A 15,497-nucleotide genomic window follows, 5' to 3' on the forward strand; every position below is an offset into this window, starting at 1 on the left:
AAAAGAGGTAGTTTTTCTGTTTTAAAGGAGTTTCAGAAAGTTGGTTTTCCGAATAACCAAGGTTTTACCATAATGGAGTTTTACTTGTTTTCCTTATGGTTTGAAAGAAGAGATTTTATATGCTTCTATAAAAAATATCCTTAGTCTCACTCTATCCACTACCCTCCAATCCCAAAGCCATATCTGAATGGCAGAATGCACACTGTACAAACTTATCAGATGCTTAAAAACCAATTAGGAGTAAAGATTCAGATGTTAAGATGTAGGCAAAACATCTCAATTCTTAGGATCTAGCATAGTGCCTAGTATGCTAGTATATACTCAAGTTGCTGAACAGAAGTAGCTGCAAAGTAACTATATTTTTCTTCACTGGTTACCTTTGTATGTTATACTGAGTTCTAACAATACTTATCTCCAGTGAAGAGTTATTGTCAGCAAAGATTTGAACTTTCTGAATCCCTCTCAGCATTCAAGGTACTCAAATGATCTGTTAAAATTGCTGATGACAAGAGTAAACTCCTCTGTAAAAAGCCATTTAGATTAAAAGTAAGTTGCTGGACAGGACTGGGTGTTTTAAAACTCAAACAGGTCCTGGCAGTGGTTACCTATAAAGAATGGACTGAGTCTAAAAGACCTGAGCTTGCTAACTGTATGATCTTGGGCCAGTCTCTAAAATTCTGAGCCTGTTTCCTAAACCATAAAGTGGAGATGATACAACCCCCATCTCAGGACTACTGAGAGGATTAAATAAGATAATGTATAGTCCCTAGCACTGTGTCTCACACGGAAAAATCATGCACTAAATGGCACATTTTCCACTTATTTCAAGGATATTTCACCAATCTCAATGAGGAAAAAGAACTACAACTCACCCCTGTAGCCCTCAGGTTTATTTGTGGAACACGCCCAGAACAGCATCCTAGTGTTAATCAGAGAAATAACTTCCGGTGAACAGAGTGTGTTGCTATGGAGAGGGATGAAAAGGACATGAACAGAACTTGATTACTACAGAATATCAGCAGATCAAAAAAATTAAATAACAAATGATTAATCTACTTACCGACAGAACTCATCAGAGTCCTGGTGATCATCTCCATGAAGATAAACCAAAAGGAAGCGAAGCTCCCGCTTGGCATCATTAAGTGCCTGTGGAAAACAGAAGATAACTAATTATTACGATGACTGTGCCTTGAGCTTTTAATTAGGCTAAAGGAACAAAAGGAGAAATGAGGAAAAAAGGTGAACAAGAAATCAGATTCTGGGCTCCTACCTTCATATCCCTGGCATTTTTCTCCCTATAAAAAGTCCACACTAACAAGCTTTAATGAAAAGGTTTTAGTGTTGTTAGGATTTAAACTGTATTAGGCACATGAGAGTAGACAGGCTGACAAAGAAAGGTCCCCAACAAATCACAGAAAAGTCAGCTGTTCCCAAGTCTAAAGGAAGATAAAAACAGGAGAATCTGACTGGGTGAAAGGGAGATGAGAATTTTGCCTCTTTACAGCTACACCATCTTTGTCCATAAAAAAATACTGCAAACATGAGCCTGACCCCAGGGATGAAAGACTGGGGGACCCAAATGCATTCCAAAGAGCAAAGGGTTTAAAAGATCTTTCAAGACAAAGCCAGTGTCCAAGATTCCTATGTATACTTTTGCATTTCCAAAATCCTTAGCACATTACAATTCAATTAAGATTTCCTGAATGACCAATGGCAGTCTACCCTCAGGATCATAGCAAGGAGGGTGCATGAAAGGTAACCATCTCATTCACGTCTGCATCTCCAGCACTGAGCACACCATCCAGCATACAGTGGGAGCTTAATGCTTATTGAGTAAGGTGGCAGCAGAGCCACTGAGACCAACTATGAGAAAAAGCTGATATCGGAGAATCAAAGCAGGAAGCAAGAGTAAGCATTTTTCTTTTTTACCAGATAGATTCAGGAATACAAAAACCTGAAACAAAACCATCCTTTGGACTATGTTCAGTGTTATTTCTATATTTTTCTCTGGCAAACTAGAGATATGCCTAACACCCACAAAACTCTTAATCTTCACCCCGAGAGTTAACAGTTCAAAGGCCTGTGTGGCTTGGGTTGAGTAAGATGTGCTGCCTTGAGTCTATGGTCTATGCCCTTATTCAATTCTGTGAGGGATCAAAGATAACTTGGGCTTTGCCTTCGAGGGGATTACTCTCTGATACAGGAGATAAAACATGAACACAATCAACCATAATATAAGGAAGAATGTGAAACTGCTGTAAGTTTTCCCCCCAAAAAGCTATGAAAGCACAGAAGGAAAGACTACTATTTTAGATTGCAAGCTAGGCCAAGTAGGGCACATCAAACAGAAAGGGTATAGGGAAGGGAGTGATATGACCTAGTTGAAGGATGGGCAAGGTTCCATTTAGCAAAAATGTGAGGAAGGCATTCCAGGTAGAGGGAAAAGCAAAAGCAAAGGCACAGAGGTGAAAAAAGTAGAGTATGTTCAGGAAATGGTTTAGCTGGAACCTAGGGTATGGAGAAACAAGTTATATAAGAAAAACCTCAAAAGGAAGTTGGGATTAGATTAAGTAGGGCTGGCTTTCTTTTTCTGTAAGCAGTGAAGAGGTATTTAAGGTTCCTGAGTAAAGGAATGACATGATCAGTGCTGGGCTACGCTTTCCTTTGTGGATAGAACCATATCAATAAATTGGCATCTATATGGTTTGTGGCACTGACCTGGCTGTACGTTCCCTGGTAGAAGACAGGGTGTGCCCTCCCATATTTCTCTTCAAAAGAGTGCATAAATGAAACAATGTCCCCAACGGGGTCAGTGACCCGGCTGCGAGGGTCAGGCCGTATAAAACGAAGAGCAAACCTGGGGAGGAAGGAATAAATATCACATGAATCGGCTTATTGTAGTGCATATGGAGTGGGCCAGTTCGTAAAGATTCCTACAACAGAGCCAGAGGCATGGCAGCAAAAGGAGGTGAATGGTCTATGAATGGACCATCAAATCTGAGAGTAGAGTCTGGCTCAAAAGCTGCAAAGTAGCAAGTGTTTTTCCATTGCCCCTTCAAGACAAATGTAAACTACTAGGATTATAAATTCCAACAATGGCCTAAACAAATCCTGAGTGTTTTTTTGCAGAAAAATTCAGGACTAGAAAAATTGTAAAAGGAAGACACAGTCCAAAAAGATCATAGGTCAGACTGTGCCCCCAGACTCCCTAGAATGGCACTGTCTAATAAGGCAGCCACTAGACACATGGGGCTAAGTTTAAATTAACTAAATAAAATACAAAATGAAATTCAGTTCCTCAGTTGCTCTCACCACATTAAGTACTCAATAGTCACATGAGGTTAGTGGCTTCCACACTGGACAGCGAAGATACAGAATGTTTCCATTATCACAGAAAATTCTATTGCATAGAATTGCTCTAGAATAGAGTTCTGTCTCTTTTTCGGTTGTCCTACTTGCCTCTCCCTCTCCTTTCTATTGTCCTGGGATTTTGAATTTCCAGAGCATACTCCCAAGTTATTCAAATTATGGAAAGGCTTCAACCCGAACTTGTGGACATGATTTACTTGCTTTTCAAGGAGGCAAATAAAATTCTGCTAAATGGCTGGCGGTTAATCGCATCCATGAAGGAAGTTTTAAAACTGACCTAGAGTACACTGGTAGATTTGGAGACCTGGCAGCTTTGTCAAGTTAAGGATGATACCACACATCTGTTTCTTAAAAGCCTATCTTCTATTTGTATTGCACAACTTATTTACCCTTTGGGTTTCCACAGAAGGCAATGGACAGAGTTTTGACAAGTCAATGAGCTACATAACATTAAATAAGTTGTCTGGATGATACAGTTGCATTAAAATTAGTCAGACATGCCATGCATACTCTTTTTCCAAGGAAAGCACACAATACTCACGTACTTGAGGCATTTTCAGCACAGAAAAGTTGACTAAACTATGACACTGTCCTTTCCAAATACTGAGCCAATTCCTTAGCCTCTCAAATTCCCCACGTGTATACAATTTCACTTAGAAATTCTCCTAAGTAATCAAATCAAATTCACTGACACAAACATTGCAGAGGAAATTAAAAACAAATGTAAGAAGTTGTATATGTGGGGAGTGGTTAGAAATCATTTAGAAAATTGATTTTGGTAACTTTCTTGGAAATTAAGGATTTAAGACTATTTTATTATTCTCTTAAGTTTTCAAATTTTGATGAGCAAATGGATAAAGGCTGTAACTTTTCTTTCTAATTACAATACATTCCCATGGCTTAAATAATTCAGGACAATCAGCTTTTTTTTTTTTTTTAAAGATCTCAATTCAGTCTTTGTTATGATTTTAACAGTTTATATGTGCCCATTTTAAAATTAAACAGGATGGAAAAAGTACCAATTGATTAACTGGTAACCAATAAGAACTTTGCTAAAGCTAAGAAGTCATGAAACAGGCAACTCCTAAAACAACCAAGTAGTCAAGGTAAAAGGTATTACCTGATCCTTGCACTTTTACACCGCTGGGTCCTCACCTTCAAAGCCTCTGCTCTCTAGAGCAAGGCAAAGTTTTTCCATATATGGGGGGGAATATAGGTTGCCATGTATACAAGGCCCAGACCACATATTCTAGCTCCATCTGTTGGCCTGGATGCCCATACAACATGTTAGTTCCCCATAAAGCCTAAGTATGGGTTCATTTACTACTCAGCTCTAGACCAGATGCCCCAAGACCAATATGCCAGAAACTTGGTCCCCTTTGACTTTTCTAGCCCAGGCCCCTCTTTGTCTTCCAGTGCTGAGCTCTCTGAATGGTACATGAAGGAGGCAAGAAGAAAAGTGAAAGTATGAATCAAGAGGGTAGACATAAGGAAGGATGACAGTGTCAGCAACCTATGGGTTGCCAGTACAAAGGAGAATGTACAGCAGTGTCTGAGAGGTAAAACTGTTGTGGGAGAGAGAAATATAGGTAATCTCAGAGCAAGACAGTTTGTTGGGATTAGAAGTAGTCAGATGAAGTTAGATGGTTTAGGGTAAAAGTTATAAGGAGTGTATGAGATAATGGTGGTTAGAAAGAAAAGGGTGTGAAGATTAACTAGGGAATGTAGAGGTGACAAACAACGTGGGCAGAAGGAGGATAATGATAAATGTAGGTAGACTGACCTTCAGAACAACAGGCAAGATTACTTTACAGGGTCAATTTAAAACAGTTCCATTTCACAACATTTGTTATGTTTGATCAATTTAAAATCTTGTCATACTACGTTAAAAGATTGTTCAGGAAGACTCTTCAATGTGATGACAAACTGGCAAGTCAAAACCGACAGCAAAAACCTTATTATTTTGGTCTATGTTTCAGCTCCAAAGTCTGCCCTATTGCTACTGACGCATAAATACAAAGGTACATACCTAAATATATCAAGTATTGTGTAATAGGTAAACCGGAATGGAAGCATTATCAAGTAATAACCCCATCCAAGCAGCCCCTGAAATTCCAAAAACAAAGTTAGACACCATTCTCTCAATCCCTAATACCCTGCAAAAATGACTAGTTCAGATTTTCACTCTCCTTTTGTTCTGAATTTCATATGATTCCTCCCTCTACAATATGGTTCCCTCTTCCCTGGCCACCCTTTTCTTTCCTATCCTTCCTAAAGACCTACTGCCTTTCATCTCATTTCATCTGATACTATCATATTTTCCCTTATCACATAATTATTGTATTAAATCTGCTTCAGCACTTTCTGCAGTTACTTATACTAGTAGTCAAATTTAATTACAAGTATGCCTCCCAACATTGTAAATATTCATTCTTTCCTTTTCAGATTTCACATTACACATTAAAATATGGTATACAGAAGTAACAAGAAAGATAACCACCTTGGGACATTTGATTATAAATTTGTATATAAATGACAGATAATTATATTAACCACAATTATAAATCCCAAATGGCTGCCAATATTAATATTAATAAATATTAAAATAAAAGAAAATAAATAATAATAAAATAATAATAATTACTATTATTTTAGCAATGCTAATTACTACTGCTGTTATTATTAACTAGAATATATAAGGGGCTCCATAGTTTACAAAGCATTTCTTCTATGTCACAACGTGTTACTGTGATACCTTCCCTGTGTCTATGGCCAGGGGGCTCTGAAGCCCCATGGCTGACGATAGGGTCCCAAACACTGAATCAAGCCCAAAACAAACTGAGGAAATATTAGGCATATACAGAATTTCTGGAGTCATATAATTGCTCTAGGAATCTGTTTTCTTCTACTTAAGAATACCCTACAACAACTAGTTAAAAACACTGTTTTTAAAACGTTGTCAAGTACTCCATAAACAAAAGTATGATAATGGAGTAAATTCTAACTGCTGGAAGGTTAAAGAGAGTGCTTTCTTGGAATTTTAAGCCTGGATGGTTCAGTTGGTAAGCATGTGTGTCTGGCTCAGGTCACCATCCTGGGATCCTGGGATCAAGACCCACACTCGGCTCCTTGCTGAGCAGAAAGCTTGCTTCTCCTTCTCCTTCTGCCTGTGGCAACCCCTCCTTGTCTTCTCTATGTGTCAAATAAATAAAAAACTTAAAAAAAAAAAAAAGTCCTCTGGAGTTCATTTATTAGTATACATTATCTGACTTTCCTAATTAGACTAAAAGAGCAATTTGAAGGGGGAGAACTGGCTCTTTATTCATATCTGGATCACCAACAGCAAAATACCAGATACAATAGAGCACCCTTAAATGCCTGCTGAATTTAAAGGAACCACCATCACCTCCCTGCTACTAGCTATTCAAGACAAATTTCAAACATATGACCAAAGACTCCACAAAGATTCCAAGTACTTCCCCAGAAGTAGCTGAAAATTAAGTAAAATGAAGTAACCAAGAACTAAGTAAACATTCTAACTTAAAAATGAAAGTGAAAGACCTAGGGGTGCCTGGCTCAAGTGGCAGAACATGTACTCTTGATTTCATGATTGTGAGTCTGAGCCCCACACTGGGGAGATTATGTAAAAAAATAAAATCTTGGGGTGCCTGGGTGGCTCAGTGGGTTAAAGCCTCTGCCTTCAGCTCAGGTCATGATCCCAGGGTCCTGGGATTGAGCCCCGCATCGGGCTCTCTGCTCCGTGGAGAGCCTGCTTCCTCCTCTCTCTCTGCCTACTTGTGATCTCTGTCTGTCAAATAAATAAATAAAATGTTAAAAAAAAAAATCTTGGGGCACTTGGGTGGCTCAGTGGGTTAAAGTCTCTGCCTTCAGCTCAGGTCATGATCCCAGATCCTGGGATCGAGCCCTGCATTGGCCTCTCTGCTCAGCAGGGAGCCTGCTTCTGCCTCTTTCTCTGCCTGCCTCTCTGCTTACTTGTGATCTCTCTGTGTCAAATAAATAAAATCTTTAAAAAAAAAAAAATCTTGGGGAAAAAAGTGGAAGATCTATTTAATATGTAGCAAACATTTTTAGACATGTAAATAAAACTGTGTACTCAAAACAAGGTACAAAAAACTCCTAAAAAAAACTAGCAAAAGGGGGAAAAAAAAGGATAGTTATCAATTCATTGAGGAATAAATCAACCAGAGAGCCAGGTCTAGCTAAGGCTCCCATTCTGATTATTTCCTTATTCCTGTCATACAGAGATCAATACAACCTAGTGAATGGACTTATAAAATAAGGGGGAAATTCCAGCTACAAATAACTTGCCCTTGGTTGTGGTCTTGAGACAACATAGCTGTAGATCCTGTGGTCAGCTGTATTAACTTGCAGGGGTCGGGATGGAGGTGGGTTGAAAACACTTGGTACACCTTCTTGCTCATTCAGTCGGTCCTGTACAGCAGCCTGAGAAGGAAAAAAGAGCATTAAGAGTTTCAGTGATACTCAATTCAACCCAAAAGAAAAGATGAGGCAACCACTGCTTGGTGTTTCAAAAAGGATTACTTGAGGAGTATACCTTTATAGACATTTAACGCACTATGCTGGGAGTCAGTGTGTGGTGATAGCTCCAGAATTCACAGAAGTCCAAGAAGCTTATCTGGAAGCTCCATTAATGCGGCAAACACAACTGCTTTTATCCAAACGGTATGTGTTATTAAGGGTGGCTGGGATCCAAGGTGCTTCACTGTAGGAAGGAAAGCCATCCACAGAGAATACCTATAGACATGCAATGGAGCAGTCATGATGAGCAGTGTTTGATGGAGGGCTTGGCTTTGGAACAGAGAAACTTAGGTCTGAATCTTAGCTCTATCACTCAGAAGTCGATTGGCTTATGAGCCTCAGTTTCCTCACATGTAAAACAAAAGAATACTATTTTCAGGGTTAATTTGAAAATTTAATAGGATGTCTATATAAGATCCTAATATAATTTTTTAAAGATTTTATTTTTAAGATTTTATTTATTTGAGAGAAAGAGAGTGAGTGAGACAGCCAAGCAGGGGGAGTGGCAGGCAGAGAGAGAGGGAGAAGCAGACTCACTGCTGAGCAAGCAGTCTGACGCAGGGCTCGATCCCAGAACCCTGGGACCATGACCTGAGCCAAAGGTAGATGCTTAACCAACTGAGCCACCCAGGTGCCTCAAGATCCTAATATAATTCTTGATAGAATATTCAATAAAAAAACCTTATTCTCTTTTTTAAATAAAGATTATTTATTTATTAGAGAGACAGCAAGTGCGTGTGAGTGGGGGGAGGGGCAGAGGGAGAGAATCTTAAGCAGACTCCCCACCGAGTGTGGAGCCCCATACAGGACTCAATCTCATGACTCCAAGATCATGATCTGAGCCAGAACCAAGAGTTGGACGTTTAACCAACTGAGCCAGTTTTTGGGTGTCCCTCAAAACTTTACTCTCTTCTTAACTTTGCCCCAGAAAATGAGTATTTGTCACTGTCATAAAAAATCTGGCCCTACCCAAAGAGAGATCTAGGTTTTTGGTTTTGGATTCTGGGAGATAATCTCTGATAGGAGTGTCTTTGTTACCAGATCTCAGGGCAAAAATGGCCATCCCGGAAAGACCAACCATATGTTTTAGGGTGGGGACTTTGTGTAATGAGTATCAGTTGATCTGGAGACTGAGCTCAATAGTAGGCAACCAATCAATTCAATCATGACCATGTAATGAAGCCCCAGTGAAAACTCTGGACACAGAAGCTGAGATGAGCTTCCTTGGTTGGCAATACTTCATGAATAATGTCATAAATCTTTGATTCCATTAAAGAGGAATATGGAAGCTTTGTGTTTAGAAGTCAAGATTCTGCCCTATATGTCTTTTCCTTTAGCTGATTTTAGTCTGTATTCTTTCCATGTAATAAACTGTCACCCAAGTATAATAGCTTTTAGAGAACTCTTCTCATGAATTATCAAACCTGAGGGTGGTTTTGGGAAATTCCCAAACCTGCAGTTACTGTCAGAAGTGAAGGTGGTGGGGCGCCTGGGTGGCTCAGTGGGTTAAAACCTCTGCCTTCGGCTCGGGTCGTGGTCCCAGGGTCCTGGGATCAAACCCCGCATCGGGCTCTCTGCTCAGCAGGGAGCCTGCTTCCCTTCCTCTCTCTGCCTACTTGTGATCTCTGTCTGTCAAATAAATAAATAAAATCTTTAAAAAAAAAAAAAAAAAGAAGAAGAAGAAGTGAAGGTGGTCTTTTACGAACTTGTGTGTGCTAACCATGATAGTTGGCTTTAAACTTTGTGAGGTGGCTAACTTCATCAGGTAGTTCTCTAAGTTTTCATATTTTTGAGTATTATGGCATAACAATGTGGAAAGAGCATTCTTCAACAAATGATGCTGGGACAACTTACTGACATGCAAAAGAATGAACTTGAACTCCTAAATCACATTATATGCAAAAATTTACTCAAAATACATCAAAGACCTAAAGAGCTGAAATTATACAACTTGTAAAAGAAAAATTAAAATCTTCATGACCTTGTATTAGGCAACTGTTCCTTAGATATGACACTAAAAGCACAAACAAAAAAAGAAAAAAATTAGATAAAATGGACTTTTCACCAAAACTGAAAACTTCTGTGCATCAAAGGGAAACTACCAACAGAATCAAAAGACAGCCCACAGAATCAAAGAAAAGATTTACATATATCTTTAAGAGTGTGGTATCAAGGGGCGCCTGGGTGGCTCAGTGGTTTGGGCTGCTGCCTTCAGCTCGGGTCATGATCTCAGGGTCCTGGGATCGAGCCCCGCATCGGGCTCCCTGCTCCGCAGGAAGCCTGCTTCCCTCTCTCTCTCTCTCTCTCTGCCTGCCTCTCTGCCTACTTGTGATCTCTGTCTGTCAAATAAATAAATAAAATCTTTAAAAAAAAAAAAGAGTGTGGTATCAAGAAAACATTAAAAACTTATGTTTTTAGAACTCATCATCAAAAACATAATAACCCAATTTAAAAGTGGACAAATAGACATTTCTCCACTGATATATAAATAACCAACAAGCACAAAAATGTTCTATATAATTAGCCATCAGAAAAACGCAAATCAACAGCACAAGAAAATATTTCACATCCACAAAAAGACTATAATATAAAAGATTAACAAATGTTAGTAAGGATGTGGAGAAATCGGAACCTTCATACACTACTGCTGGGAATGTAAAATAGTGTAGCCTCTTTGGAAACAGTCTGGCAGTTCTTCAAAAGGTTAAACACAGAGTTGTCACAAGACTCAGCAACTCCACTCCTAGATATACATCCAAGAGAAATGAAATAATCTCCACAAAAATTTGTATACTACTGTTCACTGCAACATTACTGATAATGGAAAAAGTGGAAACACCCAAGCATTTATCAACTGTGGTATATTCATACAAGGGAATGTGATTTGACAATAAAAAGGAATGAAGTATTGATACATATTATGACATACATAAATCTTGAAAACAACATGCTAAGTGAAGTAAGCCAGACATAAATGGACAAATACAGTCTGATGCCACTTATAAGAGGTATTTAGAATAGCCAAATTCTATAGAGACAAAAAATGCAATTATGGTTACCAGAGGCAGGGGAAGAAGATAATGGAAAATAATTGTTCAAATTTAATAGGTACAGAGTTTCAGTGTGGGACTATGAAAAAGTTCTGAAGATGGACAGTATTACCATTATCACAACAATATAATTGTACTTAATGTAACAAAATTGTAAACTTAAAAATGGTTAAAATGGTAAGTTTTTATGTTTATTTTACCACAACACAAAAAAAGGAATGCAGTGCTGATACATGCGAACATGGATGAACCTTGAAAATATCGAGTGAAAGCAGCCAGTCACAAAAGACCATATACAATTCCACTCACATGGAAGTCCAGAAAAGGAAAATCTATAAACAGAAAGTAGGTTAGTAGTTGCTTAGGAACAGGGAGGGATAGAAGTAGGTGGGTAATAGCTAAAGGGTATGGGGTTTTTGGTGTGTGGGGGGTCAGGGTCTCAATATTCTAAAACATTTTTGGGAAAATGTTTTAAAACTGATGGTGGTAATGGCTGCACAACTTTGTGAATATACTAAAATCTGCTGAATTTCACATTTTAAATGGGTGAACCGTTTGGTATGTGAATTACGTATCAATAATAAAGCTGTCATTTAAAACCCACAACTGAAAGCAATTACTGTCAATGATAAATTAGAGCTTCTAGGCAAAAATTAGAATTTTAGAAAACTTGTATTTGCCATTGTAAACTTGGTGATTTCCTAACGCCTTTTAAAAGCTTTTCTGATTAGTATGGTGGTGCTATTAACACATGAAATTATAGGGGCGCCTGGGTGGCTCAGTGGGTTAAAGCCTCTGCCTTGAGCTAGGTCATGATCTCAGGGTCCTGGGATCCAGGCCCGCATCGGGCTCTCTGCTCAGCAGGGAGCCTGCTTCCCTCTCTCTCTCTGCCTGCCTCTCTGCCTACTTGTGATCTCTGTCTGTCAAATAAATAAATAAAATCTTAAAAAAATAATAAATATAAATAAATAAAAATAAAAAGGACATTTATGGGGCACCTGGGTGGCTCAGTCAGCTGAGCATCCAACTGTTGATTTCAATTGGGTTCATGATCTCAGGGTTGTGGGATCAAGCTCCAAAAGAGGTCGACGCTCAGTGTGGAGTCGTCTTGTCCCTCCCCCTCTGCTCCTTACCCTAGCTAACATATGCACTCTCGCTCTAAAATAAATAAATAAACCTTAAAAAAAAAATCATTCATAAGAACTAAACAACAACAACAACAAGTGCAAGAAAGATCAATAGATTTCAATGTAAAAGAGTGGAAAGTTCCTTCATATGGTTTCAAATTCCATATCACAGCTAATAAGAAACTGCCATGTATCAGAGAACAACCATGGTTATATGGAAAGGTTACTGAAGTATTTTTCTCATTTTCAACTATAATTGGGTGAAACTAGATTTTCTTCACATACTTCAACTAAAGCGATGTATCAAAACAGATTAAAGGTAACGCAGATGAAAATCCAGATTTTTTTCTCTATTAAGCTAGACATTTAAGAGATTTGCAAAAATTTATGTTAACATGTAATGGATTTATTTTTAAAATGAGCTAAAAATTTTTTTGGTTTTAATTTGTAATACAGTAATAAGTATCAATTGATAAAAGCCAGTATAAACAAGCTCTATGGAGGTTCTCAAATTCTTAAGTGTAAACAGTGGCATGAAAAAGTTCAAGAACCTCTGGATTATTTGGGGGAAATATATACATAAATTTTTAGATAGGCATAAAAATATCTGGAAACATTTAATATTATTTTATTAGGGGTTTAGGATTAAAAGATTGTAATAGAAATGTGATCTGAATGGGATTTTTTTCATATTTCATTTTAGGCTTTAAACTTTTTAAAGCCAGGATTATTTTAATGTATTTCATGTGTTATTTTTATGAGTTACTAAAATAGATTAAGGTGAAAAAAACTGTAAAGATGGCATAATCCCACTAGTGTAGCAAGAAAATTATATTTCAATCTACAGTCATATAAATAAATATAAAAAGTCCAAAAGGACATACACTAAAACTTAATGCCAGTAGTAGAATTAAGGGAGAGGGTTTTCTTCTTTATGCTTTTCGGAATTCTTTATCTGTGTGGGTATGCACATGTACACAGGTATTTTGCAACAAGCTTTTAATATTATAATAAGTCATTTCCTATTAAAGGATGGTCAACATTATGCCAGGTAATTAAAAAATCAATAAAGAAAAGCAGGCACAACAATATTAATATATCAAGGTAGAATTTAAAGCAAAAAGTATCATCTGATAATAAGAGATATTACAAGAAAGCTCTAACAGGCACTTGTTTTTCTGTGTCAAATATTCAAACTGTAAAATTAGAAAAGTGTCTCCCTAAGAATAAAGCATAGTATTTTTTTTTTTTTTAAGATTTTATTTATTGGGCGCCTGGATGGCTCAGTGGCTTAAGCCGCTGCCTTCGGCTCAGGTCATGATCTCGGGGTCCCGGGATCAAGTCCCGCATGGGGCTCTCTGCTAAGCAGGGAACCTGCTTCCTCCTCTCTCTCTCTCTCTGCCTGCCTCTCGGCCTACTTGTGATCTCTGTCTGTCAAATAAATAAATAAAATCTTTAAAAAAAAAAAAAGATTTTATTTATTTATTGGACACAGAGAGAGAGAGATCCCAAGTAGGAGAGAGGCAGGCAGAGAGAGAGGAGGAAGCAGGCTCCCCACTGAGCAGAGAGCCAGATGCGGGCCTCGACCCCGGACCCTGACACCATGCAGAGGCTTAACCCACTGAGCCACCCAGGAGCCCTAAAACATAAAATTTATTAATACAGTTTATCTGCACCATGGCCTGCCTTTCCACAGCATGTACTAAAGATTAGAATTTCTTTGACATATTTGTTATTAACACTGGAAAAATATATACATATATTATCAGTACACTAAGCCGAGTTACATATATATGAAGATCTGGAAGAACATACACTAAAACATCAAATATGGTTATCTTAAATGTGATTACCAAGAACTTTTACTTTATTTATTTATTTTTAAGATTTTATTAATTTGAGAGAGAGAAAGCACTGATGAGCAGGGAGCCTGGCATGGGGCTCAATCCCAGGACCCTGAGATCATAACCTGAGCTGAAAGCAGATGCTTAACCAACCAACTGAGCCATCTAGGGCCCCTAAGCAAATAGTCTTAAATTGCAACAGTTAAATTAGATGTCATTGGACACTGCCTAGTTTTTTTTAAAAAAAATCTTTTTTAGAGAGCGTGAACACATGACTGGGAGCAGGCAGAGGCAGACTCTCAAGCAGGCTCCAGGCCCAGGGTGGGGCTCAATCCCACACCCCAAGATAATGACCTGAGTCGAAATCACAGCCTGATGCTCTACCAACTGAGCCACTCAGGCACCCCAAGAACTTTCACTTTAAACTTTATCAACTCTGTATCTTAAATTTGGGGTAGACATGTACTGTTTTTGTAATTAGAAAAAAAGACATCACCAGTGAGAAACAAATCCAATGTGGAGCTCAATCCCAGAACCCCAAGATCATGACCTGAGCCAAAACTAAGAGCTGGATGCTAAACGGACGTACCACTCAGGCGCCTCAGGAAACAGCAGATTTTAATTATACAGTTAAATAAGCTTGATTGAATACAGACACCAAATCTTTATCCAACAAAAAACACATTCCTTGATAACCACCTAGTTGTCAACAGCGATTACTTCTTAAAAAAGAAGGAAAAGAAAGGAGGTGCGGGTGTTGGAGAGGAATGACATGCAAGCAACTTACATGGGGTGTGATTTTACCCATATGTGTTTATTTTACTAGTTTTTCATTTATATTTTTATATACACATTTTTTTTCTTTTCAAATTTTTATTTTAATTCCAGTTAGTTACTATACAGTGCAATATTAGTTTCAGGAATAGAATTCAGTGATTCAGCACTTACATGTAACACCCAATGCTCATCACAAATGCCCTCCCTTAATGCCCTTCACCCATCTAGATCATCCCCCACCCACCTCCCTCTAGCAACCCTCAGTTTGTTTTCAGCCATTAAGAGTCTCGTATGGATTGTTTCCCTCTCTCTAATTTTGCCCCTTCCACATGTTCATCCGTTTTTTTCCTTAAATTCCACATGTGAGTGAAATCATATGATATCTATCATTCTCTGACTTACTTTGCTTAACGTAAAATATTCTAGTCTCATCCACATCATTGCTAATGGCAAGATTTCATTCCTTTTGTTGGCTGAGCAATATTCCACTGTGTATGTGTCTGTGTGTGTGTGTGTGTGTGTGTACACACACACACATACATCTTCTTTATCCATTCATCAGCTGATGGCCATTTGGGCTACTGTTGATAATTCTGCCATATATATACAATGCTGCTATAAACACTGGGGTGCATGTACTCCATGGAATCTGTATTTTTTTTTTTAAGATTATTTATTTATTTATTTGACAGGCAGAGATTACAAGTAGGCAGAGAGGCAGGCAGAGAGAGAGGAGGAAGCAGGCTCCCCACTGAGCAGAGAGCCCGACG

At 38.3% G+C, this 15,497-nt stretch overlaps 1 protein-coding gene across 3 annotated transcripts in view; it reads right to left on the reverse strand.

The window, feature by feature from the left end:
- The window catches only part of FAF2 (Fas associated factor family member 2), a 63,957-nt gene that overhangs the window by 10,124 nt on the left and 38,336 nt on the right, over positions 1-15,497 (reverse strand). For 2 of the 3 annotated variants that reach the window (XM_004737551.3, XM_045075588.1), the window contains exons 3-7: positions 7,699-7,833; positions 5,399-5,475; positions 2,719-2,857; positions 1,061-1,146; positions 873-964 (exon numbers count right to left, since the gene is read on the reverse strand). In XM_004737551.3, the coding sequence (XP_004737608.1) occupies positions 873-964; positions 1,061-1,146; positions 2,719-2,857; positions 5,399-5,475; positions 7,699-7,833 (529 nt within the window). Of the gene's footprint in view, positions 1-872; positions 965-1,060; positions 1,147-2,718; positions 2,858-5,398; positions 5,476-7,698; positions 7,834-7,945; positions 8,275-15,497 lie in introns of those variants that run through there. The other variant, XM_013059302.2, reaches the window with a different exon arrangement.

The sequence above is a fragment of the Mustela putorius genome, unplaced genomic scaffold (assembly GCF_011764305.1).
Source record: "Mustela putorius furo isolate JIRA1106 unplaced genomic scaffold, ASM1176430v1.1 tig00000145_pilon_pilon_pilon, whole genome shotgun sequence".
Taxonomy (NCBI): Eukaryota; Metazoa; Chordata; class Mammalia; order Carnivora; family Mustelidae; genus Mustela; species Mustela putorius.